This window comes from Lolium perenne, chromosome 5, assembly GCF_019359855.2.
Source record: "Lolium perenne isolate Kyuss_39 chromosome 5, Kyuss_2.0, whole genome shotgun sequence".
Lineage (NCBI taxonomy): Eukaryota > Viridiplantae > Streptophyta > Magnoliopsida > Poales > Poaceae > Lolium > Lolium perenne.
The window spans coordinates 148647407-148671917 of NC_067248.2; the positions used below are offsets into that span (position 1 = coordinate 148647407).

The window sequence follows — 24511 nt, forward strand, 5'->3', positions numbered from 1 at the left end:
TTAAAAAGTTATGTTCATGTATGTTTGAGTATAGATCTATATATAGGACAAAATATGTGTTGTGTGGGGCACTGACACTGATCATCACATAAGGATTTAGACAATAACTACTTCAGATACCACAGATGTCACAAAGACCATGCAAGAGGTGTGCTCCTAATCTGAAATTTGTGTTTGTTTCTCTGGAGAGGTGCTATTCTTTGTGTCAGATGTTTTTCTGTTTTGCTAATACTGACTGATGCAGTATATCGATCACAATTTTTCAGATTACAGGGATAGCATATAAAGTGGCTGATGTCGCTTCAATAACCGCCCAGGGTAAGAAGGAGGTTGATGCATGCTTTGACATGAAGAACACTCTTGTTCAGAAGAAGTAGTTGGTCGCCAACTACTGGAAGCAGGTCAACAAGATCAATGACTACTAGAAGAGCTTGTTCAACACTATGTTCAACACTGTTGCGACCATGTTGCGACCATAGAGATTGTAGCGGTTAGCTTTACAATCACAAGAGAAGAGAGCAGCAAGCTTAATTGCAAGAGAATTCATGCCATGATAAGTTTTACAGTGATACAAAGCCTATCAAAGTATTATATTTATTCGTGCTATGAAATATTTTGTTATTTCCTCTCTGTTTCTTGACAGCGATGTCATGTCATTTCCTACAATAAATTGAATGCCATTAAAACCATTTTTTGTCCTGCAGGCTGCAACACCCTTCCTATTAAAAATATGTACTTTAGCTTCCTTTGTGTTTGTTACATATGCTTGGTTGGATGAAATTTATGCCGGTCTATGTTTGTATTTTTTTCCTCAAGTCCACTAGGTAATCCCCGAGATCGAAATGTGGGTTGCACACTAGGTGACGACTGGTTCGGAATACACTGGTTCCTTGCTAAGTATCTACGCGAACTGTAAGCCTCTAAGTTAGTACATGTTCATATGTGCACTGTAATTTTTCTTTAATTCCTAGCTCTCCAACCATTTTGTGTTCATATTTAAGCCTAACTAGATCTTTTATTATTTCGTAGATGATTGGTTAATGATCAAAGGAGGCGCTCTGGGATGTGCTGAAGGTGTTTCATAGTTCAGTAAGTATGTAACCTTGCAACTTCTTTCCAGAACCAAAGTGCATGCTTGCAATGCCCATACTTAAATTATTTGGTAGAGAAAGCTTCAGAGTGGTTACGATAAGCCCATGTTAACTGTCACCGGGAAGTGCATATTTAATTCTTCCAATAGTTACTATTGCCTTGGATGTTGGCCTTCCAACCCTTACTCTTGTTGTTTGTCATGCTCATTGTAACCATTGTGTAAATATGAATCAACAATGTTTCATCAGATATAAAATAATTATTGTGTAAAGAGAGTAGGTTGATGTATTAATCAAAGTAGATCATCATGCTCATTGTTCGTATGGATGCTTCTCTGCAGAAACAAGAAAAATAGACGACTCGTGATAATTCTTAATTTCCAAGGCCCTCGGCATATAAGCTTATATTATTCAAATTTTTTGAAGATGATTATGTACTTCAGTCTAAAGTACCACAAATAATTTTCACAAAATAAAAGGTACGACAAAGTTATGTGACATACGGCTAGGTTAACATAATCAATTGGTATGTTACTAGAAAAAACTTTTAAGGCAGAGAACCAAAATAACATCATACATCCAGGAGTGTTGCTCCTGCCAAACATGGACTTGGAGTTCCTGGGTTTACGGCCATCAGATTCTGTGCATTTTCACCGCTTGAGCAGTGACTTTTTGCAAATGTATACGTCAACTCATACTTTTTAGTTATATCTTTAGACCTATGCTTATTATCTTTGAAGCAGGGGAGGCTGTTAGCGGAGGCTAATCTGCAATGAAGCTCATCGTTGCTGTGTCAGACCCTACAGCTACCAGTGATAGTGAGCAGAACATAGTTGTTTGCTCAGTTGGCCGGAAAGCTCCCAGGAATCCTCTAGCTTAGCCGCAACCAGAATCCAACAGGATAGCCTATCTTCTAAATCCTTGTGACCCAATTTGTGTGGCAGCATGGAAGAATCCAACTAAAACAAATTATTCTTACCATTGAGTTTCCAAGCAAGAAGTCACCTGAAACACCGGAATGCAGAGTGTCAGCGAAGCTCATACGACAACTCTCGGTTTATATTATCATGGGTTGTTAGGGAACAGTGATGTGCATAGCACCTGGATGTTGTTGTCACATGGCTATGAGATATATTTGGTTGATGCAAAACACGTCGCAATGTTTGGTGACACGTCGCAATGTTTGGTGACTAATTCATGTTTAGGAATATGACTAACATGTATATCATATAATATTGATAGACCCATTTTTTTCTTCTTCCCTTCTTCTTTTAACTTATTTTCTTAGTTTAAGAATAAGGTTATCATCAAATTTCAACCGAAGTCATGAGCCTATGGTTTTTTGAACTAACATTAACTTTTGTGGTTTGTCTTCTTTTACCTACATTTTGTTTGGTTTGAAAAAGTTTACCCGTAGCAACGCACGGGCATTCAACTAGTTGGCATAGTAATCGTGTCTCGCGCGCACCTTTATTTACTGGGCCAGATTTCCGTCATCTGTTTTCACGTGGGCATTTCTGGTTATGGGCCAGCCCACCTGTGAAGCACATGAGCTAAAAAATGAATTGAATTTCGTGGATTGGGATTCGAACTAGGGTGTGAACAAAAGACAAGTGGTGCTAGGCTGCTAGCCACCGTGCTGGTGATGTGATGATGCTTGCGATTTTTTTTAATAATATGATTTTTCAATCAATTCGAGAAATAATACACGTTTCAATTTTTTTTTAATCAGTGATCCGGTTGGACACGCGGCGATCGGTGCCCAGTCTACCGAGTGCAGGTGTCGGGGGCCCCGATAGGCCGACCGCTCTTGTTGCATGGCTTTTGTTTGCTGTAGCATATGGTTGGATCCTAGCATTCTTGTGTGGGAGAGAGACACGCTCCATTTTCATTGCATAGAACACCTAGTTTTCACTTTTATTGTTCTGCGAGTGTTTTCTTTTCATAGTATTGTGTTTAGCTCTTGGTTTTCCACTCATATTTTATTCAGAGCTTGTTAGTTTTCTTTATTTATGTATGATTAGCTCTCTGGTCTTTATTAATTATTATCTATAAAAGTTGTTTCAAATAAATTGATTGGTGTTGGAGACGAGTAAAATGTTTCATGCTTATAGTGATGCAAAAGGAAGCTTGTCTAGACTGTGGCATAGACTTTGACATGCCATGTTGAATTTTATTATTATTATATGATTAGTATTTATTGTTATAATATGATTTATCTCAAATAGTTGAGAGTGCATAATGCGATATTAAAGAATCATGTGTTATTTCCATCATAACAAGCATAATATCATGGTATTCTCCTTTGATGCTTTATTGGGTTGACTTGGCACATGCTTATACTATGTTATGACTACAAACCAATCAACTAAACCCTCTATGATCATTTAGTTTTTGACTTGTAATATCAATTTATGCTTTGATCAATAATATTTTGTCTCTATGCATGATTATGGTTATTATTGCTCTCTTAGTTGGTCGCTCCCAGTCTTTTGCTAGCCTTCGTCTGTACTGATTATGAGTTCTACTCGTACATCCAACTACCAAAAACCAAAGTTTATCAATTGTGTTCACCATATCTACCTACTAGCATCATTGCTATTTCAAGTATATTCATCATGTTTTTATCTATCTTTCAAATTAAATTTTGTCATGAGAAAATTAGTTATTAAAGCTCTCACGAACTTGATGGCACATTTACTTTCTTGCACCTAATAAACTTGAGCCATCGTGACTATCTTATGAAGATTATATGCTTGCAAATTACGAGTTGGAAGTTAGCACAACTATACTTTCATGGGGCACGCTTTTAACATTGCACTTATTCCTATTTAGTTGATATCTTATTTTTTTTTTTGCTTATGGATGTCTAGCGGTGCGAAATAAAATAGAAACTTGTAAGTCCATGGAGTTTGTATATATGTTAGAGAAACGCCTGGGCGGTCAACTTAAGTCATACATCATTCATGGTGGAAATTTACAACGAACTATAGTGAGCATTCTGTGAAGCATCTTCAATAAAAAGCTATATCCATAGTAAATAAAAGGATTACTGAGATGCTCATTGTCTATTTGTCTTGTCATTTTGGTATGAGAATGCTCCTATATCATGGGGCAGGAGGTACCCCGTAGGCGTTCTCAATGATACATGTATACTTACAATGACAAGAACTTATTTGGGACCTAAGTTGAGTAGCATGAGGTTTATGTACTCGTATTTAAGGGGCACGAGATTTTCAACTTGTGATTTGTCAAGCATATAAATCATATTTTCCCTCACATTAACTTTAACCATTCAAGATGCTTATGATAGGGGTAATGAGAGCTCAAAGCTAATGAGTACCATACTTTTTGGAAGGTTTATAAAACTTGTTAATCTTGCTTCCTTCTACGACGGACCCTTCTTTTACTTTTATGTTGGGTCTTTATCTTCTTATTTTATGCACCAATTAAGAGAGCATAGTTATCATTCTGAGTATAATATGCATAGTCCCAAAATGTATCATTGATTGATTCATGATTATGCTATTGCTTGTTCTTAAATTACTTGTATCTAATCACCCTTTGAACTTTAAAGATGTCCTGGCATTTATGTTTTGCTACTTCATAAAGGACAAGCTGAGTGCCACTTTGCTATGTTTTCTCTATACTTAAAACCAAACTGTTGCTTTCAGTGCACAATTATTCATGATCCTTTGTTTAAGTTGCTTCTCATGTTATAACATAGTTGCTAAGTTCTATTGTTAGAATTATATCTATCATGCCTAAGTTTAGAGTACTTTGATCCCAGCTCGCAATGCTTTTACAATAACTTGATCAAGATTGTGTTGGCTGCATGTCATCTCAAAAATTATTTTTTTATCACTTACCTTCTCGAGAACGAGCAGGAGTTAAGCTTGGGGATGGTGATACGTTGCAAACATATCTATAATTTTTGATATTCCATGCTTATTTTACACCAATTTCTATATGTTTTGTTTACACTTCGTTGCACTTTTATACATTTTCCGGCACTAACCTATTGACAAGATGCCACAGTGTCAGTTCCCTGTTTTCTGCTGTTTTATATTTCAGAAAAGTTGTACATGAAATATTCTCGGAATTGGACGAAACAAAAGCTTAAGATCTTATTTTTCCGTAACGAAGACAAAGTCCAGAGGCGGGACGAAGAGGTGCCACAGCGCGGCCAGACCAGGCCTAGGCGCGGCCCAGGCCCTGGCCACACCTAGGGGTGGTCTGGGGTCCCATGGCCTCCACCGACCTCGCCCTTCCGCCTATAAGAAGCCTCTCGACGCGTGAATCATAAATCAATCAGCCTCCGTCCACGAAAAGTTCTGTAGCTCTGCCGCCGCCGAAGACAGGATCCAGGGGACATAAATCTTTGTTCCCGCACCCTGTCGGGACGGGGAATTGCCCCCGGAGCCATCACCATCGACTCCACCACCATATTCATGGCCTTTGCTGACTTCCATGATGACGAGTGAGTAGTTCTTCCCCGAGGCTGAGGGCTTTACCGGTAGCTATGTGCTCTATCTATCTCTCTATGTATGATCTTTTATGTGATCATGAGCATTGTAATCTAGTTGAATAAGTAGATGTTATTCTTCAACTATTGTGCTACTGAAGGTTTTATTATGTGATCTCCGGGGAAACTTTGTCCAACGGTGTGAAGGTGATAGTGTGCACATCGTGTTTGTTTCTTAAGCTTAATTTATGAAAATACTTATGAATTGTGGTGACTAGTTAGTACCATCTTTCTATGCTCAAAGTGACAGCGTGGAGCGTCCATAGATTTGGGAGTGCGAACTTTAAGGAATGGTTATGCAAATCTACGTAGTGAATTTGTGTTTATTATCAAACCGGAGAGTGGTTCAGAGTAGCATAGTGAAGTGATAATATCTATGTATTCAATTATGGTATCATTTTTTAGAGTGTCCACTAGTGAAAGTATGATCCCTAGGCCTTGTTTCCAAGCATTAAACCGTTTACAACCAGTTCTGCTACATGGTTGCTTGCTGCCATTTTTTTATATTTCAGATTGCAATTACTACTTACAATCATTCATATTACTTGTATTTCACTATATCTTTACCGAACTAGTGCACCTATACACCTGAAAAGTGTATTGGGTGTGTTGGGGACACAAAAGATTTCTTGTATCGTAATTGCAGGGTTGCTTGAGAGGGATATTTGACCTCTACTTCCCTGAGTTCGATAAACCTTGGGTGATCCACTTAAGAGAAATTTGTTGCTGTTCTACAAACCTCTACATTTGGAGGCCCAACAGTGTCTACAAGAATAGAAGCGTGTGTAGACATCACTGCCCTGCTTGCTGCTGCTGGTATCAATCTCCTTGAGACGGAGTTTATCCTTCTCAAGTTTTCTGGTGGTCTTGGGGCTGGGGAATTTGTGGGCGCGCTTGGATGTCGACCCGGAGGCAGCTGCTCTTTTACATTTGTCAGGCGGAGCAGCTTCAGTGTTTCCCACGTCAGACGCGGCCTCCGGGTTCGATGACCTAGTCTATCGATTCCGGATCAAAACCCCAAGGTCTTTCTCCTCAAGCGAGTCGAGCTACAAAGATAAGTAAAGTCCTTAGACAAAATTGCAGGCGTAAAAAGGAAATGATGATTGGTCGGAAAATACTTACCTAAGGGCCGGCGCCCTCCATGTAAATATCGAAGTTGCACGCGTGAGAGTGAACGTCACGCGCGATCCTGATCATCACCCGGAGCCGCTTGTCCAGGGCGTCAGAGGAAAGATTATCCTTGGTGGCGCACATGGTGTCATCGCGACCACTGTAGAAATTCATCAAACGATCATGGTGTTGCAGAGGTTGGATCAGCTTGGTAAACTAAGACAGGATTAGATCCTTCCCCGTCAACCCGAATCTCGTCAGCTTGCAGATCCGCCGCACCATCTTCACAATCTCCGGAGACGCGGAGACATGGGGGTTGGCTGTCTAGGCGGGGGTCTCGGTGGCGAGTCCGTCCTTGAAGGCCGGTAGCGTCTTGGAACTAGCCGGATCCTCGACGTCCTTCACATAGAAGAACCCCCGAACCAATACCTCACAGATTCATGGCGATCTGTGTGAGGATAAATCCCGCCGGGGCGAAGTTTGAAGGACATGGAGGACTGCGGGACAGTCTCCTTCTTCACAGAAAAGAAAAAATGAAATAGAGCCAGATCCGGTTTTACCCGGGGATGACCCTCACAGAGGGCGACGTGGTTGGCGATGGCGAGGATGATGTTGGGGGGATGTTTTGTGCGGCTAGAGATTGTAAGCCTCGAGGATTTCCGAGAAGAAATCACTCGGAGGCAAGGAGAAGCTGCGCTTCCACCAAGGCCTTCGTCAGCACCCACTTGCCGGCTTCGAGCGCCGGGCTTGGAGAACCTGGAACCACTCGCCAGGATCCGGGGGCAGGAAACCTTCTGCCTCCATGCTGCGGAGTTCGTCTTCGGTGGTGGTGTAGGGCCACCACTGTCCCTTGACTTCGCCTTTGCGGGATCGGGCCTTGGATTTTTTGGTGGCCACTTCCTCCACCTTCTTCTCCATTCTCTCTTTTCCGGCAAGTTCTACCGGATCAGTGGAGGTTCCCTCGATTGTCTTGCTAAATCCCTGTGAAGGATCTAACCAAACTGGGACGAGGGGAGGAGGGGCGGAAGCCAAGGCCGTTGCCGCAATAGGTTACGACTGCGCGGGAGACGGAGAGGAAGACATCTACGTAAAGAAATTAACTTGTAAGGTTAGCCGGAGGCACATCTACTTATGGTCATCCCTACGAACTCAGATGAAAAGCTCGAGGCCGGAATGCTTACCGGCAATGGTCGACGCGGTGGTCGGAGTCGCCAGCGACGAGGTTCAGGCGCGGTGGCTTGTTGAAGTTAAGAATGCCCGAAGAACACGGCGCGACGGAGCAGTTCCGGCAAAACTCCGGCGAGATTCCGGCGCGGCGGAGGAAGGAGCTCGGAAGCGGCGTTGGGCTCAGAAGTGAAGCGGGGGAGAATGGGGTGATTAGGATGAGTGGTCGTGATATTTATAGCCGTGGGATGAGATTCATGCTCCGCATCCTGTGGTCGGAATGCAAGCGTCGCGCCGTTGGATGAGTGACATGTGTCCAAACCCTAGCGGTAAAATCGGCCAAAGATCAAGTTACCATTGGAATTACCCGAGAATGGTGCCAAGATAGGCGGAACCATTTTGAACGGATCCGGGAAAATTTCCAAACACTTAGCAAAGTCGCTGCAGGGGAGTAATCTGGAAACTCATTGTGACAATGTGGTCGATGGATGAAGTCCCGCGGGATGAAGGATTTTCCGGCATACAAGCTGGAAAGAAGTTTCATGATGTCGGAGTTCTTCAAGCTTTCCCAGGTTTCTGGGAAGCTTGCAGGAGATGTTGATGGCTCAAGCAAGACGGAAAAAGGGGAGAACCTCGGAGAACTCTGGGGCTACTGTTGTGGGTATACTTCATGGGTGTACCATCGACAGTGGTCAAATCTGGCAAGCCCAGGTGGCCCATAGACATTGATGGTGACATACGGTTCATCGGACGACCCAGTTGCTGTTGATCAAGATGGAGAAAGTCTAGCCCAGGAACAAGGAACCGGATTCCAACCAACCTATCCTTGGATTCGGATCCGGCCTGGCTCATCAGGGGTAGCCGAATCTAGTACGGCGTATTAGGAATTGGCGGATCCTTGACGTGCACGACAATGTAATGTTCCGTACTTAGGAATGATTGTATTTCGGCTAGGACTTTCCGTAGAAACCCTAGATTCTGGCGCCTTTAAAAGTCGGATCCTGGGAACCCTAGAGGCACAACGACAACTCATTGTAACAACGCGAAAGCGCCCAGATAATTCCAGACGAGTAGTAGGCCCTATCATCGAGCAGGTGTTTCGAAGCTGGGTAAATCACGTACCACCGTCCCGAGTACTCTCCGCCCTATGACCCCTATTTCTTCCCCCTCCGTGAGGATACCTCCTCTAGGGTACCGTCGAATAGGCAACGACACCAATTGTGATAACCACACAAATGAAACAACAATTTGCCTGAACAATTACTCCCTTGAGTAACTTCACCCTACTCCACTTCACCTCACATCCTTTACTTTACTTGCACTAGTTTTACTTCCTACAATTATTTTCAGTACTTTGCAGTTTTGTAGTTCCTAGTAGAAACCACTTTACACAAACTCCAATCCATTGCTTTGTACGAAGGGCCATATAAGTGGGTTATAGGGTGTTAGAGAATAGATAATTTACATTTATCTTCTTATGAGTTCGACACTCAAATACTTATCGAATTGTACTACGGTGATCATCTACACTTCAGTGTTATCAACGGCTGAAATAACATATCACACACGGTATACCTTTCCATCACCATGCAAGGGTTGGGCGATGCTCGTGAAGTGCACACAGTTTATAAAACCGTATGCGATGTGCCATCCGGGCACACACATTTTTGTTGTAGAAATTTGTTTGCATTAGTGATGACGATCATAAACGTCATTCTGTACCCTACCGCCTGCATTGTTTCTAATCGCAAATGACGTGTATTGTTTCTAATCGCCCTGCTTTGGGCACACGTTGTTTTTGTCTAAACTGACATCATGTTAATTGCTTACACATCACATGTTTTAACCTGCAAAACCATGGTACAAGCAAATTACCTAGACGCACAAGCAACATATAATAGTATTGATATCGATGACATTTGATTTATAGCTGCATCATTTTTGAGCACCGATTTTATTTATATAGTTGATGAAAATATCTTTTTTCATGAAACTTGATGTGCGAACAGAGAATATCCGATGTACGCTTGCATCATTTTAGACAATTTTAAAACATTTTTTTGGGTGGATGCATCTACGTACAAGCGAGAACCAAAGTGGATTCCCCAATCACATTACCAATATGGCAACAAAATGTTAAACCAACATAGTGATATTTTAAAACGAAGTGAGCAAAATGACGCTGAAACCACACAAACATATGAAATACCATGCCAATTCGTTTTATATTAGTTATCGGTTATATTACTATATTAAACCTTAACAGTCTCGATTTTTCTCAGTTTTTTGATTTTTTTTCTAGATTAACGTACGTAGGTTACTTTGTTGTTGATTTCCGTAGGGCTTTTTTCGTGTGCACTTTCGGTGTTGTGTTGCAATTTTCATTGTTCTTTTCCGTTGTTCTGAAGTGGGATTCTTTTGGTGTGGGTGGATCTAGCATTTTTCGTTTTCTGGTCCATTGGGTCCAGGTGTCCAGCTGCCTCATCTTCATGCCGCTTTGACTGAGCAGAGCCGAACAAAATCCCACCGCTCCTCCCATTGCTAAAGTTCTTGCCGCGTCTCAGGCTCCGCCGCTATTACCCCACCTCCAAGCCCCATCGCCACCTTGGATTCCTTGGCCTGGGCTCCCTTCCTTTAGTCTTCACGGCTCACCGCGGGGAACTCCGGCCCGGGTCATACACGGCGTCAAGCTCCCGATCCTTGGCAATATGGGGATGGGGGCCTGAAGTTCTCTGGGTGGCCGTGACCGCCGTGGGCGACGAAGGGGATCAACATGGCTGGTGCGGCCGTGAGCTCCCAGATGGAGCGGCGCCGGCCGCTGCCTATGAATTTCACCGTCGGGGGAGAGCCGCCACAGCGGCTCCTTTTCTCCTCTCTTCCTCCCCACCGACCGCTGCCCGTCACGCTCGACTGCCGGCCGATCTAAGGTTCGTCGTCATTCTCATCAATTAGTTATTCGGTTCAAGGTTGCCCGACACAGCTGCATCGCTTAGCAATATAGCAGTCCTACGCAGGCGCATCGGCGGTAGTGAGGAGCCTTGGGACTACCCGGTAATCCGGAGACCGGCGGGGACGGCGCGCCAGCTTTGAGGAAGGGGACGGCGTGAAGGGATGCGCCCCCGGACCTCTACTGATTCCGCCGCCGAGGCGCGAACACCCTGGCAGTCGATGATGCGGCCGCGGCCTCACCCTGCACCAGTCCTCCAGCGTGTGCGCGTATACGCAGCCGACCCCAGCGGCGGCGACGGCGTGCACACGCGCCGGGTGCCGGCAGGGCGCGAGGCGAAGTCCCTCGGCACGAAGATCGGTGGGCTCCCGACTAGACGGCCACCTGGAGGCATTCAATCGCTCAAATCTAGCGCCCGAGAGAGGACTTGGGGAGGATAAAAAGAGGTCGTTTCACAGCGTGGTCCAGCGCTGCAGTGTCGAGCAACAATGCCCGTGGATGCCATGGTCAAGCGCTACGGTGGACGAGTACATGTACGCAATGGTTGAGCGACGCTGATGGGAATTGATTGGGGATTTTGACTGCTGCTCTGCTCCCGTTTTCGCCAGAGGCTGGATGTTGCTCTAGGATCTGCCGGCTGGGTCGGGCGGATTTGCCGTCCGCCAGCGCTGCCGCTGCTCGGAGTTGTTGCTGTGATGGGAACTGAAGGTTAGCTTTTGTTTTTTTTTTACTTTCAGTTGATCATTCATTTGTTCCTCCTTGCTCCACTTGATTGTGCTTTCTTTTTTGTTGTCTGCTCTTTTGTTCGCAGGGTGTGGTGCAGAGTTGTTGGTGGCCGCTGGCTTTGTTTGATTCGTCCATGGTTCTGCGGACGTTTTTATGCTTCAATGAGTTGTGATTTCCTGTGATTCAATCACTTGGTTAATTTTTAGTTTGCTGATTGCTCTTTCGCTGCTGTGGTTTAGCTTTTCGGCCGTGTTTGTTGGCATAGATCCTAACTGCTGCTGCAATCTTTGCCAAAGTGCCGTACGTCTTGATCTGGCCGATACTTTTGGCTGAGAGCAACACACAGAGTACAAGCTTCCAGCGACTTGCTTTCTCGCTGAACCTGGACGCAAGCTAACTAACATGATGATTGATTAATTGATCTACTAGCAACACATGCGAATCAATCTGGATTGCTAGAGGCACATGTCATGTCCTTACTTCTTTCTATTATTTTCCAATCGCACAGATTACAGGGAGGTTACATATGTGTATAATTAACCTAGCTCTGAATAACTAGGATTATAATACTAATTCATATTCCCTCCTTTTCCCACGCCAGCCCCTTCTTTGCCCCGTGCTCCTCTCTCCGTTTCTAACTAGAGTTCACTGATGCTTGGTCTCTGACACGCAGGTCTGCGTGGCTTCCGATGATATGCCAGGTCGCCCCGTGCTGCAACGCCTCCGGATCGTTATCTGTAATGTTTGCAGAGAGGGGCTGATACAGTTGGTCGGGTAGTTCTCAAGCCGAGGTGAATAAGTTCCCTCTCTCAGACATTGTTCAGTTTATATTTGCGTATACAGTATTTTGAGTGGTTGCTGATAGTTTGTATTTCATTTGCTTGCATTCCCATCGGTCTGTATCAAATATGTATCCGTGCATATAAGCTGACTTTCAGTGGGGTTTGATGGTAGATTTTTTTGTCTTCTTCTTCACAAAATGCTTACAACTTCATATCCAGATCAGTGGAATGTTTGCTTTGTGTGACTAAAGAGGAAGATTGAAGAATAGGATCACTGAACGGATCATGTGTCGTTTATGATTTACGAATGACCACAACTAACATGAATGTATTCATATGCGCTTTTTCACCTAGACCGAATGAAAATGGTCTCCTAGCTTTAGAATGATTTTTCAGGGGTAACTTTGATTTGCTATTAGTGCATCCTGATATATATGTTTCTCTTGTAGCTTATGGTGATAGTTATGCATTGCTATCAAATTAGATCTTCTCAGATGTTGGATTTTATGAACAATGCCGTAATCAACCTTGTGGATGCCGATCACATGCATCTTTATTACTTTGTAGTTCTTATGAGACAAGTTTGCTGACAGAGTTTACTTACTCACAACTACCTTGCAAGTTAGCTATGTCAAATGTTCTCCTAGACCCTTCATCCATAGAGCTGTATGTACATACACTTACCAGTACTATACATAATGTGATATTTACCTTTGGATGGAGACTATATAGAACAGAGAAGCAGATAAATCACTTATATCCCCAAGCTACTGTGGCACAGAGTGCCATTTTAGTCATTTTTAGGTGGTTGAGCAGAGGAGAAGAAAGCCGAACCATTTTCCCCTCCATTAGCTCATGTTCTTTGACCACCAACTTATTAGAATAATTGAAATGGGTGACCAAGATCAATCAGGGGTAACTATTATGCTTTTCTTCATCTCCACGGGTTTCTGTTTGTTAAACGGCACCAGCAATGCAAACAACCTTGAATAGTGTCAAAATAGACATAACGTAGCAAACTTGCGCGTGGTCGAATCTGAGAAACAGAGATAGAGAGACTGGAGGAATTGTATACGAATTATGTTCTCCTCCATGGTAGATCGCCTGGTAGAGGTTACACAAAGCGTTACATAAAGCGTCTTCGCTTCAATTTTCCTTCTTAGGAATAACTATTGTTTACTCATGCCACTATTACAGGGGATAAACCTTGGAAGGCTCTATACCAAGGAATCTGGAGTTTATAGTACACATGTACTTCCTCATAAACCAATTGGTAATTTCTTTTATTTTCTGCTCATTGGATAAAACTAATTGACCTACTGCATAATTTTCATGTAACACTGCTGCGAGGTATTTTTGTAAAAACGAACATCAGAAATAACAGGCATATTTACCTTTTCTAATTCTTGCAAATAACTGAACTAATTTGTAATTCAGTTCTTGAGCCTATTGTTACAAGGAATCAATTTATAGATCGAACAAATAAATATGATATTCAAGCTCTCTATTTGCTAGACGAACTGAACATAATATGTTGCATTTTCTGTTAGCCTGAATATTTCTAGCAATAAATGATTTCTAAAAATTGTATGATCCGTTAAATAAATTTCACTCCTATCTATACAAAAGCACCTGTAATGTTATAAAATACGTATACATAGAGTGTTGGAAAAAGTACAAATAGTGATTGCTATTTCATATTTAGGCACCTGTAACATTTTTATCATAAGATGTGCCTCATCTTAGTTCAACGCCTACTGCCCAGACCTTTGCTTTTGATTGCATTTTGCTTGATGACCTGCGTTCACAATGGGATTGAAGTATAGACATTACCATCTCTTTCGGGATTTATCTTCCTTTCACAGATATTGATCCCCTCAATTGGTCACCATGTGTTTAAACATAGATGGTTTCCTGATGCCATAAGAAGAATAGTCTGGCTTACCATAGCCAAGTGATGAGTCTCCTTTTGCAATTAGATCTGGGCTATTTCTTTGGCGAGGAATAAGATTATTTTGTTGCTCTAAATGCAGAAGGTGAATTTAGTGCACATCCTAGGTTGTTGGTACGACATCATGTAGATATCTATAGCAATGAATTAAGGGCAATATGTCTTTGTATTTTTTCCATCAGAAATAGGTGCCTGTTATGATGATAACATAAATCAATTCCTAAGTCCTAGCTATTCCTTCTCTAGGAATTTGAGAAGGTTTCTGCATATTTGTGGTGAAAGACAGGCTGCTAAATTTCATCCGGGACATGAAATAGCTCCCATGGACAGTCGCTAGAATAGAGGAGGGGAAGCAGAACAAAGGTAGAACTAGGGTAGGCAAGAAAGAAGGATAAATTAGTAGATCATTATCCCCAACTAAATTTGGTCATCCTCAAGCAACCTAGGTAAATTTATGTCAAAGGGCACAAATAATTGATTCTCTGACTAAAATCGACTCTTGCTTTTTTCCCGTGTCATGATTTTAATTCAGAAAAGGGAAATATAAAATTAGAAGGGGAAAGAAAAGAACCTTAGATCTATGCTATATGGATGAAGTTAAGAGCCCATTTAGCTACCATTGTTCTCTACATTAACATTTTCCTTGCATGTGTGTTGAAGGATGAAGAGTTCAGAAATGAAGTAGAACATACTATTTTGAGAACAGCCAGTAGGAAGTTGTAGCTTCAGTTTCAGCTATAGTAGTGGGGGTGTACGATGTGAGCTTATTACATGCTAATTAACTAATTTATTTGCATACTAATCTCTGAAATATAATAAGCATGCTCTGAAATTTAGAACTGATGTGGTGCTCCTGTGTAGTGAAATGCTTGCATGTATAGTTTTGGTTTTGAAACCAAACTGAACCCTGGGTTTTGTGGGTGCAGTCGTCCACGTGGACGTCGTTGTCGATAATGAAAGCGACGGCGTCTTCGCGGAGGCGGTCAACGGGCACGGTTTTGTCATCCGCGGTGATAGTGTCGTAAGTCGAGTCCTTTGTCCTGAACTGGACATGAATGGGCGCCAGAGCTGCGGATGGCCTAGAGTCGCTCTAGCTCGCCACCGCCTTGGTACCCCTGGTGTCCAAGCGATGTCAGTGAAGGATCAGCGTGTTGCTAGGTAGTATTCTGTTATGTATAGCCAGAGGTCCACCAAAGATACATAAAAAGATACATAAGATTGCACACTAGAAGGTATAATCATACCTTCTATATTTCTTACTTACGCTAATTATTTCAGTTAAGATTTTGACCAGATATAAAGTACCTGCCAGCAGCATAGCTGCACATGCTGATGTAGAATCAAATTTGCAGAGCTTTCATTGGCATTGTAGAAGACGATACATTGTTCTTTGACTATATTGCTGGTTCAACGCTCAAAGTGACCATCTTCAGGTACAATGGATGCGAGAAGATCTAGGACCACTGTACTTAGAGATCAACGTGAAATAACCTTTTGTTCATCGGTATAGCTATCCATGCTATCGCTTATATATAATAATAGTTCTTCTCTCTTACTCTCTGAGATTACCAATTGATCATCCATTGTAGAATGATGATCAATATACAGTACCAAGTATTATTACTAGACTAAATTATTACTAGACTAAATTTCTGTCTCTCTGATGCCCGCTTATTTGCTTGACCCTGATGATCTACCTTTTATGCACATAATTTGAGTGTATGTTGTATCAGATTTCGTTACCAACCATGTTAAAGCCCATTGTTTAAACAAGAAAGTATTCATTGCTTCTATCAATTCAAGTTTGATCTTAAAATTATTACAACTATTGTATTACACGGTCGGCGCGGCGTGCCGCCGCGCCCATCCATGCTAGTTTAGTATAAACGTTAACACTGAAAACATGTCTAGATACAATTTGAGCAGTTTTTTTTTTTGTTGAATGGAGGGAGTACGAAATCAGCCACAACGAAGTGAGTACATCATTTACATCGACTACGACATTTTTTTGTTTGACATGTACAAACGACACATTTGAAACCGAGAGACTTGATGTGTTTTGCGTTTGTTTTCTGTGCGCGCGTCGCGCGTGTGACCATTTCAGGCCGAGCTCGAGAGGGCACCATGTGGAGCGCCTCCAACGGTCGGGTCGGGTCGGAGCAAGTTTTGTTCGTGGTTATTCTTGTTTTCAAAAAAAGATTGGAGCAGGAAAAGGAAGATTGCACGCTCCGCACGACGACCACGACGTGCTCCCACTTTTCCTGCTCTTCCGTAACGGCTCCCTCCTTGGACTTCACTCCGCTTTGTATAAGGCAGGCGGCCACGCCACGCCGGCAGCTCCATTCAATTCAAACCAATTCAAACCCAACCCACCCAAACCCTCCTCCTCCTCCCCCTCCGTCGCCGGCGCCGCCGCGGCCAGCGCCACCCCAGATCCCTCCCCCCGCCACGCCCCGCCTCCCCCTCCCTCGGTACGAACGATCGATCCGTCCGCCTCCGCTCCGATCAAACTCCGTTACATTCCATTCCACCTCCCCAGATTTTCCGTTTCTAAATCCAATCCAATCCCCCACACCGCAGCTGCTGCCGGCGGGCCCGGCGATGGAGACCACCACGCCTCGCAGGGCGGCGGCGGCGGACGCCGCTGCCGCGTCCTCCTACGTCTCCATGTCCCCCTCGCCCTCCCACACCCCGCGCTCCGCCACCAAGGCCAAGCGCCCGCTCAACAGCGGCGCCGCCATCGCCGCGTCCTCCCCTTCCCCTTCCCTCGCCAAGGCGGCCGGCGGCAGCGGCAACGGCGGCGGCGTCAACATCCAGGTCCTCCTCAGATGCAGGTATGTGCCACGCCGCGTCCTCCGGCAGACCTAAACCCCTTGCCTCCCCTCGCTGTTACCTGGCTTGTACTACTGCTAAGGCACGCATCGGTGAATTACTCGGTACTTACTAGTTACTACGCAGTTGTGTCGTGCTATTCTACCACTTCTAGCTGCATCCTGCGACTGTTTACCGGTTGTTCGTTAGACAAGGATGTGTTTCCTGGGATGGTTTCCTCGCATACCAGTGTATCAATGTCTAGTGTTCATTTCCCAATTGGACAGCTTCGGCTTAAGGATGATATGTATGTGAATTGGTGGATACTTCTTTGCGGTACTGGTAGAATCTGCGTACAAAATTATGTTTGTCGAAACTGTCCACCCTCTACTTACTGTATGTATATGCAGATATTGGTTGTCAGTTGTCAGTGTACTAGCTTGTTTCAAGTAGTATTTAGGATTGCGAACAATGTGCACTGTCAGAATGCGCCGTAAACTTGTGCCTTGGATGTTTGTGGCCAATGCAGGCCTTTAAACGAGGAGGAGCTGCGCATAAACACTCCCGTGGTGATCACTTGCAACGAGCAGAGGCGGGAGGTTTCCGCTGCACAGAACATTGCAAACAAACAGATAGACCGGACATTTGTATTTGACAAGGTTTGCAAATTCTCCATCGAAACTGTTTCTACCTCATTTACCTCAAATCGTTTGGCATCCGTCTAATTACTACTCCATAACATACGGATGCAGGTGTTCGGACCAAAGTCTAGGCAGCAGGATGTGTTCAACCATGCCGTTGTTCCGCTTGTGGGTGAAGTTCTGGATGGTTACAACTGCACAATATTTGCTTATGGGCAGACTGGGACTGGAAAAACATACACAATGGAAGGAGGAGGGGGCAAAACACAGGTAATTCAGAGTTTGCAGGTTACCGATGCTGTTGATGCACTGTCTTCCTCGAATCAGTTGTAACTCCTGATGTGTTTGTGTAGAATGGCGCGCTTCCATCTGACGCTGGTGTTATTCCAAGGGCTGTCAAGAAAATATTTGATACTCTCGAGGCACAGGGTGCAGAGTACAGCATGAAGGTCTCGTTTCTCGAATTGTATAACGAGGACCTCACTGATCTTTTAGCCCCAGAAGAGTCTAAATTCTCAGATGACAAGTCCAAGAAGCCCATGGCACTCATGGAAGATGGGAAGGGAGGAGTTTTCGTTAGGGGACTGGAAGAAGAGGTAGTTTCTTCAGCCAGTGAGATATACAAGATACTCGAGAGAGGCTCTGCCAAAAGGAAAACCGCTGAAACGTTCCTCAACAAGCAAAGCAGTCGGTCACACTCTATTTTCTCGATCACCATCCATATTAAGGAATGCACACCAGAGGGTGAAGAAATGATCAAGTGCGGAAAGCTTAACCTTGTTGATCTTGCTGGCTCAGAGAACATATCCCGGTCAGGTGCTAGAGATGTGAGTTGTGCCTTTGGGGCATTTCACTTTTGTTTCCCAACCTACTATGATTAAACTGCACATATGAGGCTGTGAGAAATGCTTATGACCTGTTGTCATCTATTACAGGGGCGAGCTCGTGAAGCCGGAGAGATCAACAAGAGTCTGCTTACACTTGGCCGTGTCATTAATACTCTTGTGGAGCACTCTGGTCACATACCGTACAGGTAAAACTGCCACTGCTAGCTTTTATGATTCTTCTGTTTGAAAGCTGCTTTTTTCTTCTGACTTTTGTGTGTTGTCATGCAGGGATAGCAAGTTGACAAGATTGTTAAGGGATTCCTTGGGTGGGAAGACAAAGACCTGTATCATAGCAACCATTGCGCCTTCTGTGCATTGCCTTGATGAGACATTAAGCACACTAGACTACGCGCATCGTGCAAAAAATATCAAGAACAAACCGGAGGTTGGGCCCTTTTTTCTGACAAACTAATTCCAAATGAAATAGTAATCTTTCCTCTTGGATAGCTGAAATTAATTATGTGCACATGATTTGCAGGTTAACCAGAAGATGATGAAATCTGCACTCATCAAAGATTTATACATTGAAATGGACCGTCTCAAGCAAGGTATGCCTTTTTCTTACGGATATGCTCGGATATGCTTGAATATACAGTGTTGCCAACTAATGAAAACACAATACAACCCTCTCTTGTTTAAATCATCTGTTAATTTTAAGCGTTTTTTCTTCCTGAAACATAATTATGCCATGCGAATATTTCATACTACAGGGGGGGTCACTTGCAGGTTTTCCTGTTTTTGAGTAACATATGTTTGAAACAACATACATAGGCAATTTTAAGGAGATAACATCCACATAGTTACATTATCTTGAACATCTATGTTGTAGATTTATTTTTCGCAAGGTTCCAATTCCAGTCCTTCGATCACCACATAAATCATAACATATATACTTTAAAATGCTAGGCCTAGTAAGGTGTTACTTGATTTTGGATCTTTTTTTGGATAATATCGACATAGTTACAAATATGCTTGAAAACACAATACAACCATCTTTTATTTACATCATCTGTTGATGTTAAGCGCTTTTTTTTTTCTGAAATATAATTATGTGGTGTGGAATGTTTCATACTACAGCGGGGTCACTTGCAGGTTTTGTTGTTTTTAAATACCAACTGTTTGAAATAACATACATATGGAATTTTAAGGAGGTAACATCCAGAGAGTTAAATTATCTTGAACATCCATGTGGAATTATTTTTTCGCAAGGTTCTAGTTCCAGTACTTCGTTCACCACATAAATCATAAGAACACATTGTTAACTGTTAGGCCTAGAAAGTTGGTGTTACTTGGTTTTGGATCTTCCTTAAAAATAAACTATTGTATGCACTCATATTCTTCAACTTTCTAGTTCGATGGATCTTAGTTCATTTCAAAAGATATATACTTTAAGTTGTTATAACTATTCAGTTTGTTTTTCTCTGGGCAGAACTATATGCTGCTAGGGAAAAGAATGGTATTTATATTCCAGGGGAACAATACTTAGCCGATGAAGCTGAAAAGAAGGTACCATACTCTGAATTATACATATACACTAGGCTGTGCATATTCTCATATTCTTATTGAGTATCCTGGATAAACATTTCAGGCTATGTCAGAGAAGCTGGACCGTCTAGAGCTTGGTTTGGAATTAAAAGACAAGGTATACCTTTAGTCCTGGTGATGGATTTGCAGTTTACTATTTTAAAAACTAAAATTATGACTCAAAATGATTTCAGCAATTAGATGAGCTCCAAGGACTGTATGATTCTCAGAAAGTGTTAAGTGCAGAATTAAGCGATACGCTTCAGACATTGCAGGTACATATGTGTGCTTGTCATACGCTTGTTGAATGACTTAACTATTGTTCTTGTATTTATGTTTTTTCCCATTCCTTTGCAGAAAAAGATGCAGGAAACTGAATGTGCCCTAGCGGTCCTTGAAGAGAAGTATATGCAGGCAACTAATACAATAAAAGAGAAGGAGTATCTGATAGATAATCTTCTCAAATCAGGTCAGAACCAAATCCTCACTTCCAAGTTTCTATTAGTATAGATGCTGATATGTTATCAAGCTTGATAGATTTTGAGGCATCGTAGTAGGCTTAATACTTAATTTACGTATGTACAGTTTTTATTATGTGTAAGGACAACACATGGCATGACTCTCTGATATGCGGGTTTGGATCTCTCCATGGGAGGAAGTTCCTCAATACCTATACTATGTACATACACAAAGGCCAACACAGCTGCAGTTCTTTACACATTAGATTGTCCATGTTCGCAGTTCTTTATTCACTAGATCGTTACATTTTGTCTCCATGGTAGGAACTAGGAAGTTCTTCAATAACTATACTATACAGATACAGAGGCTAGCACTTGAAACCAGGAACACAACTTGAGCTCTTTATTCAATAGTTGTTACATTTCGCTTCAAGATATTTGCTTTAGTGTTGGTGCCTAAAGGTGGTTTTGCTTAACCATCTGTCCTTTTCCATCTTGTCTAGAAAAAGTTCTTGTTCGTGAAGCTCACACACTTCGATCTGAGCTGGAGAATACAACAGACGACCTATCTGGGCTATTTTCAAAATTAGGTTCGTCTCCTTTTCTCCCTTGGCCCACATGCTCCTCCCTTTCACTTTAGATGTCATGATTTTACATATATGTGTGTTCTGATTTTCAGAAAGGAAAGGCAAGATAGAGGATGCAAACAAAAATATAGTTGGACATTTCCATTCTCAGCTCACTCAAGACATGAGTTTCTTGCATAGAACCATCTCAACTTCGGTCTCTCAACAGGAGAGCCAACTAAAAGTACTTGAAGAGGAGATGCAATCTTTTATCACCTCAAAGAGCAAGGTATGCCAGCACAAAATCATGTCTCTACAAGTGTATTACTACCTCCGTTTCAAGGAATAAGGCGCACACGTATTCCAAGACGAACTTTGACCATAAAAATTGAGCAACAAAATTTTGATTATATTATATGTACTACCTCTGTCCATTAATAGATGACAAAAGTTGTCTAAATTTGAATGTATCTAGACACGATTTAGTGTATAGATACATCCGAATTTAGATAAATCTTTGGCATCTATTTATGGACGGAGGGAGTAATTAGTATCGTTGGATTCGTATTGAAAAGAACTTTTTAATGGTACTAATTTCATACAAACAATTTTGATCTATTTGAAGTAATTCTTGGTCAAACAAAAAACTCGTAAAACGAGGACGCCTTATTCCTTGAAACGGAGGTAGTATATATCTAGGTTGCTGGAGGTTCTTGAAGAGGAGATGCAATGTACATAAGTTTTAACCATTACAAACTTGCATAGGTTTCTGGAGGACTTCAAAAGCAGGCAAGAGAAATGAAAGAGAGCTTTAGTTCAAGGATTGCAGAATTGCATGGCTTTGTGAATGAACTCAACCTCAAATCTAATTTAAGCTCTGAGAAGCTAAATGGACAAGTTAGCTTGCACACCTCTGACCTGGAGGATGTAAGTACACTTCATTAGCACATTGTTTTCTGTGACTTGTTGAATATCTTGCTCTTTTTTTTTTTTGGAATGAACTATCTTGATCTGTTGTTAGTGTGGTAATTTATTGGTAAACTTTTTCTGATTTGGTTCCTGTAGTGTTTGAAGGGCCTGTTGGCTGATGCTGACGAATTACTCATTCGGCTACAAAATGGGCATTCTCAGCAAGAAGAGATCTTAACTTCGTTGGTGGAGCAGCAACATGAGGTTTACCATGATGCTAATTATTAATTCCCTCTAAATGACCACTCCTGTTGTTGATTACAGTTGTTTAAGAAACTTTTACACTTAAACAGGGACTCTCCAGAAATTTGGAGAGAACAAAGTCTATCTCAGCAACTACAATGAATTTCTTTAGTACAATAGATGCTCATGCAGTGGAACTCAAAAGGATATTGGAAGAATCGCAGACATCACACCAAAAGCAACTTCTCCAGCTCCAAGCAAAGTTTGAGGTAATTGTTTCTTGTAGATTATGTGGATTCTCCACCAGAGATCTGTTTGAAAGTTCATTAACTGTTTACATCAACAAAATATGGTTTTAGGCTTGTGCTGCTGATGAAGAGAAGTATCTAATGGCGAAGGTAGCAGGGTTATTAGCAGAATCAAATGCCAGAAAGAAAAAATTGGTATGCACTTTCTACTTTGTCAGTACCACCACACTTTTTTTTGCATTGCTTAATATTTAGACTGCGGCACACAATGTAGAAGCTAAAGTTGTGGAACATATATGGCTGAAAATCTATTGATGAGTGTTATATGTGGCCAATTCACTAGGTTCAAGATGATATAAGCAGCCTTGATAAGACAGCTTCTGAGCGATGCAATAATTTACAAACGGAAACGATCAAGCTTAATGATTTCACCTCTTCTATGAGAGAGCAATGGGAAGCCCACATGGAGACAACTGAAGGGGCATTTCACAAGAGCATATCCTCTATTGAACAAAAGAGGTGTTCCTTGGTGGACAACCTCCAGCAGTGGTAAGTTATTTACATTTCAGTTCCTACTTGATTTCGAGTTTCTGTAACACGACTAATGCATATCCCTTATTCTGCAGCAAGACAAAGACAGAACTATGCTCTGAACAATGGAGCAATGCTCAAAATTCAGTATTGGCACTTGGAAGAAGCAATGCAGAAACAATAAGTTCAGTAATAAGGTAATCACAACAGTTAGACTTTTCTGATTGATTTGTTTGAAAGAGAAATCTTGAGTAGTGCAGTAGTGCTAAATATGTCTACTTTGAATGAAGCGATGGAAATGAGGCGAGCACCCAACTTCACATGAGATATTCATCTTCTGTCAGCACTGCTCTTGAAGAAAATGATATTTCAAGCAAAGCTCTTGCTTGCTCTATTGATGGTACTATATTTCTCGCTGCAGAGCTGCTTCATTTAGGGATTGAGTGTGTGTATTTACATTCCTTACAAAATGTTTCTTGACAGAATCACTAAGATTGGACCATGGGATTTGTGAGGCTGTGAAACCTATCATCACCGCATCACAAGCGCAGCTCCATGACCTTCAAAGGAGTCACCATGAGAAGACGCTGGTGATATCAGGGAATGCCGACAGATCACTGGGGGATGATTACAAGGTGAGCAGATGAGTTTGGGTGCCAGTTTGTTTATTTACTGCACATGTTCTGTTAGCTTGACTAATGAGCTCTCTGTTTATTACCCAGGTGGATGAACCGACTTGTTCAACACCAAGAAGGAGGCAGATCAGCATCCCCAGCAGCCAATCGATTGAGGGCTTGGTAACTCCGCTGGAAGACCTTGTGAAATCATTCTGGGACAACAGAACTCCGTCGAAACTCGTGACTGGAAACGCGAAGCGCTTGGATTTGGCAATTGAAACGGAGAGGGTTCCTCTCACTACAATCAACTAGAGCTAGTATAGATGTATTAGGGCACGAACTTTACATGTTCTAGACATATTGCGCGTTGATTTTGTAGTTCGAAGATCAACCTTGGAGGCTGTATGGCCTGAGCTAGTTGATCTTTCTGTGGCAGAAGTATATGTATTCGAGATACCATCGACCACATGCAACAAATGAAGTCATATTATGCATATATGGTCCAACAGGAAGATCATTTCATTCCATCAGTACTATATGTTCCAGCAGATAGATCATTTCACTGAATATTTCTAGACAGGATAGATACTTGTAGATAGATACGCAGTGCTGGATAGATAAATTAGGACATCACAGTGCTAATTGGAGAACCACTTAAATCTGGCAGCAGCGCTAAATGAACAAAGGGAGATGCTTCTACATAGATAGGCAGTGCTGGATAGATAAATTAGGACGTCACAGTGCTAAATGGAGAGCAACTTAAATGTTTTTTTCAATAAA

The 24511-nt window shown here is 42.3% G+C and overlaps 1 protein-coding gene and 1 long non-coding RNA gene across 7 annotated transcripts; both read left to right on the plus strand.

The window, feature by feature from the left end:
- The first annotated feature begins 10283 nt into the window (after positions 1-10283).
- On the plus strand, positions 10284-15945 carry LOC127300217 (uncharacterized). Of its 6 annotated transcripts, none has more exons than XR_011745091.1 (5): positions 10284-10817; positions 10895-11545; positions 11649-12354; positions 13543-15528; positions 15649-15945. It is a non-coding gene; the product is annotated as an uncharacterized lncRNA (long non-coding RNA). The 6 variants fall into 6 exon arrangements; XR_007850981.2 differs by having other exon boundaries at positions 10302-10817; positions 13543-13618; positions 15223-15945; XR_007850980.2 differs by having other exon boundaries at positions 10302-10817; positions 13543-13618.
- A 926-nt stretch (positions 15946-16871) lies between these two features.
- LOC127300218 (kinesin-like protein KIN-5A) lies at positions 16872-24261 on the plus strand. Its single transcript, XM_051330304.2, has 22 exons — positions 16872-17130; positions 17637-17766; positions 17860-18018; positions 18102-18575; positions 18684-18781; positions 18864-19020; positions 19114-19183; positions 20065-20141; positions 20224-20277; positions 20354-20434; positions 20517-20628; positions 21121-21207; positions 21297-21472; positions 21949-22110; positions 22249-22356; positions 22446-22604; positions 22695-22778; positions 22927-23132; positions 23210-23311; positions 23405-23514; positions 23598-23749; positions 23837-24261. The coding sequence occupies exons 1-22, from the start codon at positions 16898-16900 to the stop codon at positions 24041-24043; spliced, it is 3198 nt and encodes a 1065-aa protein (XP_051186264.1). The 5' UTR covers positions 16872-16897; the 3' UTR covers positions 24044-24261.
- The last annotated feature ends 250 nt before the right edge of the window (positions 24262-24511 follow it).

Coding starts and splice junctions, on each gene's coding strand:
- LOC127300218 (XM_051330304.2), top strand. CDS start 16,898: ATGGAGACCACCACGCCTCGCAGGGCGGCGGCGGCGGACGCCGCTGCC. Junction 18,576..18,683: donor CCCGGTCAGGTGCTAGAGAT/GTGAGTTGTGCC, acceptor CATCTATTACAG/GGGCGAGCTCGTGAAGCCGG. Junction 22,357..22,445: donor TGGTGGAGCAGCAACATGAG/GTTTACCATGAT, acceptor ACACTTAAACAG/GGACTCTCCAGAAATTTGGA.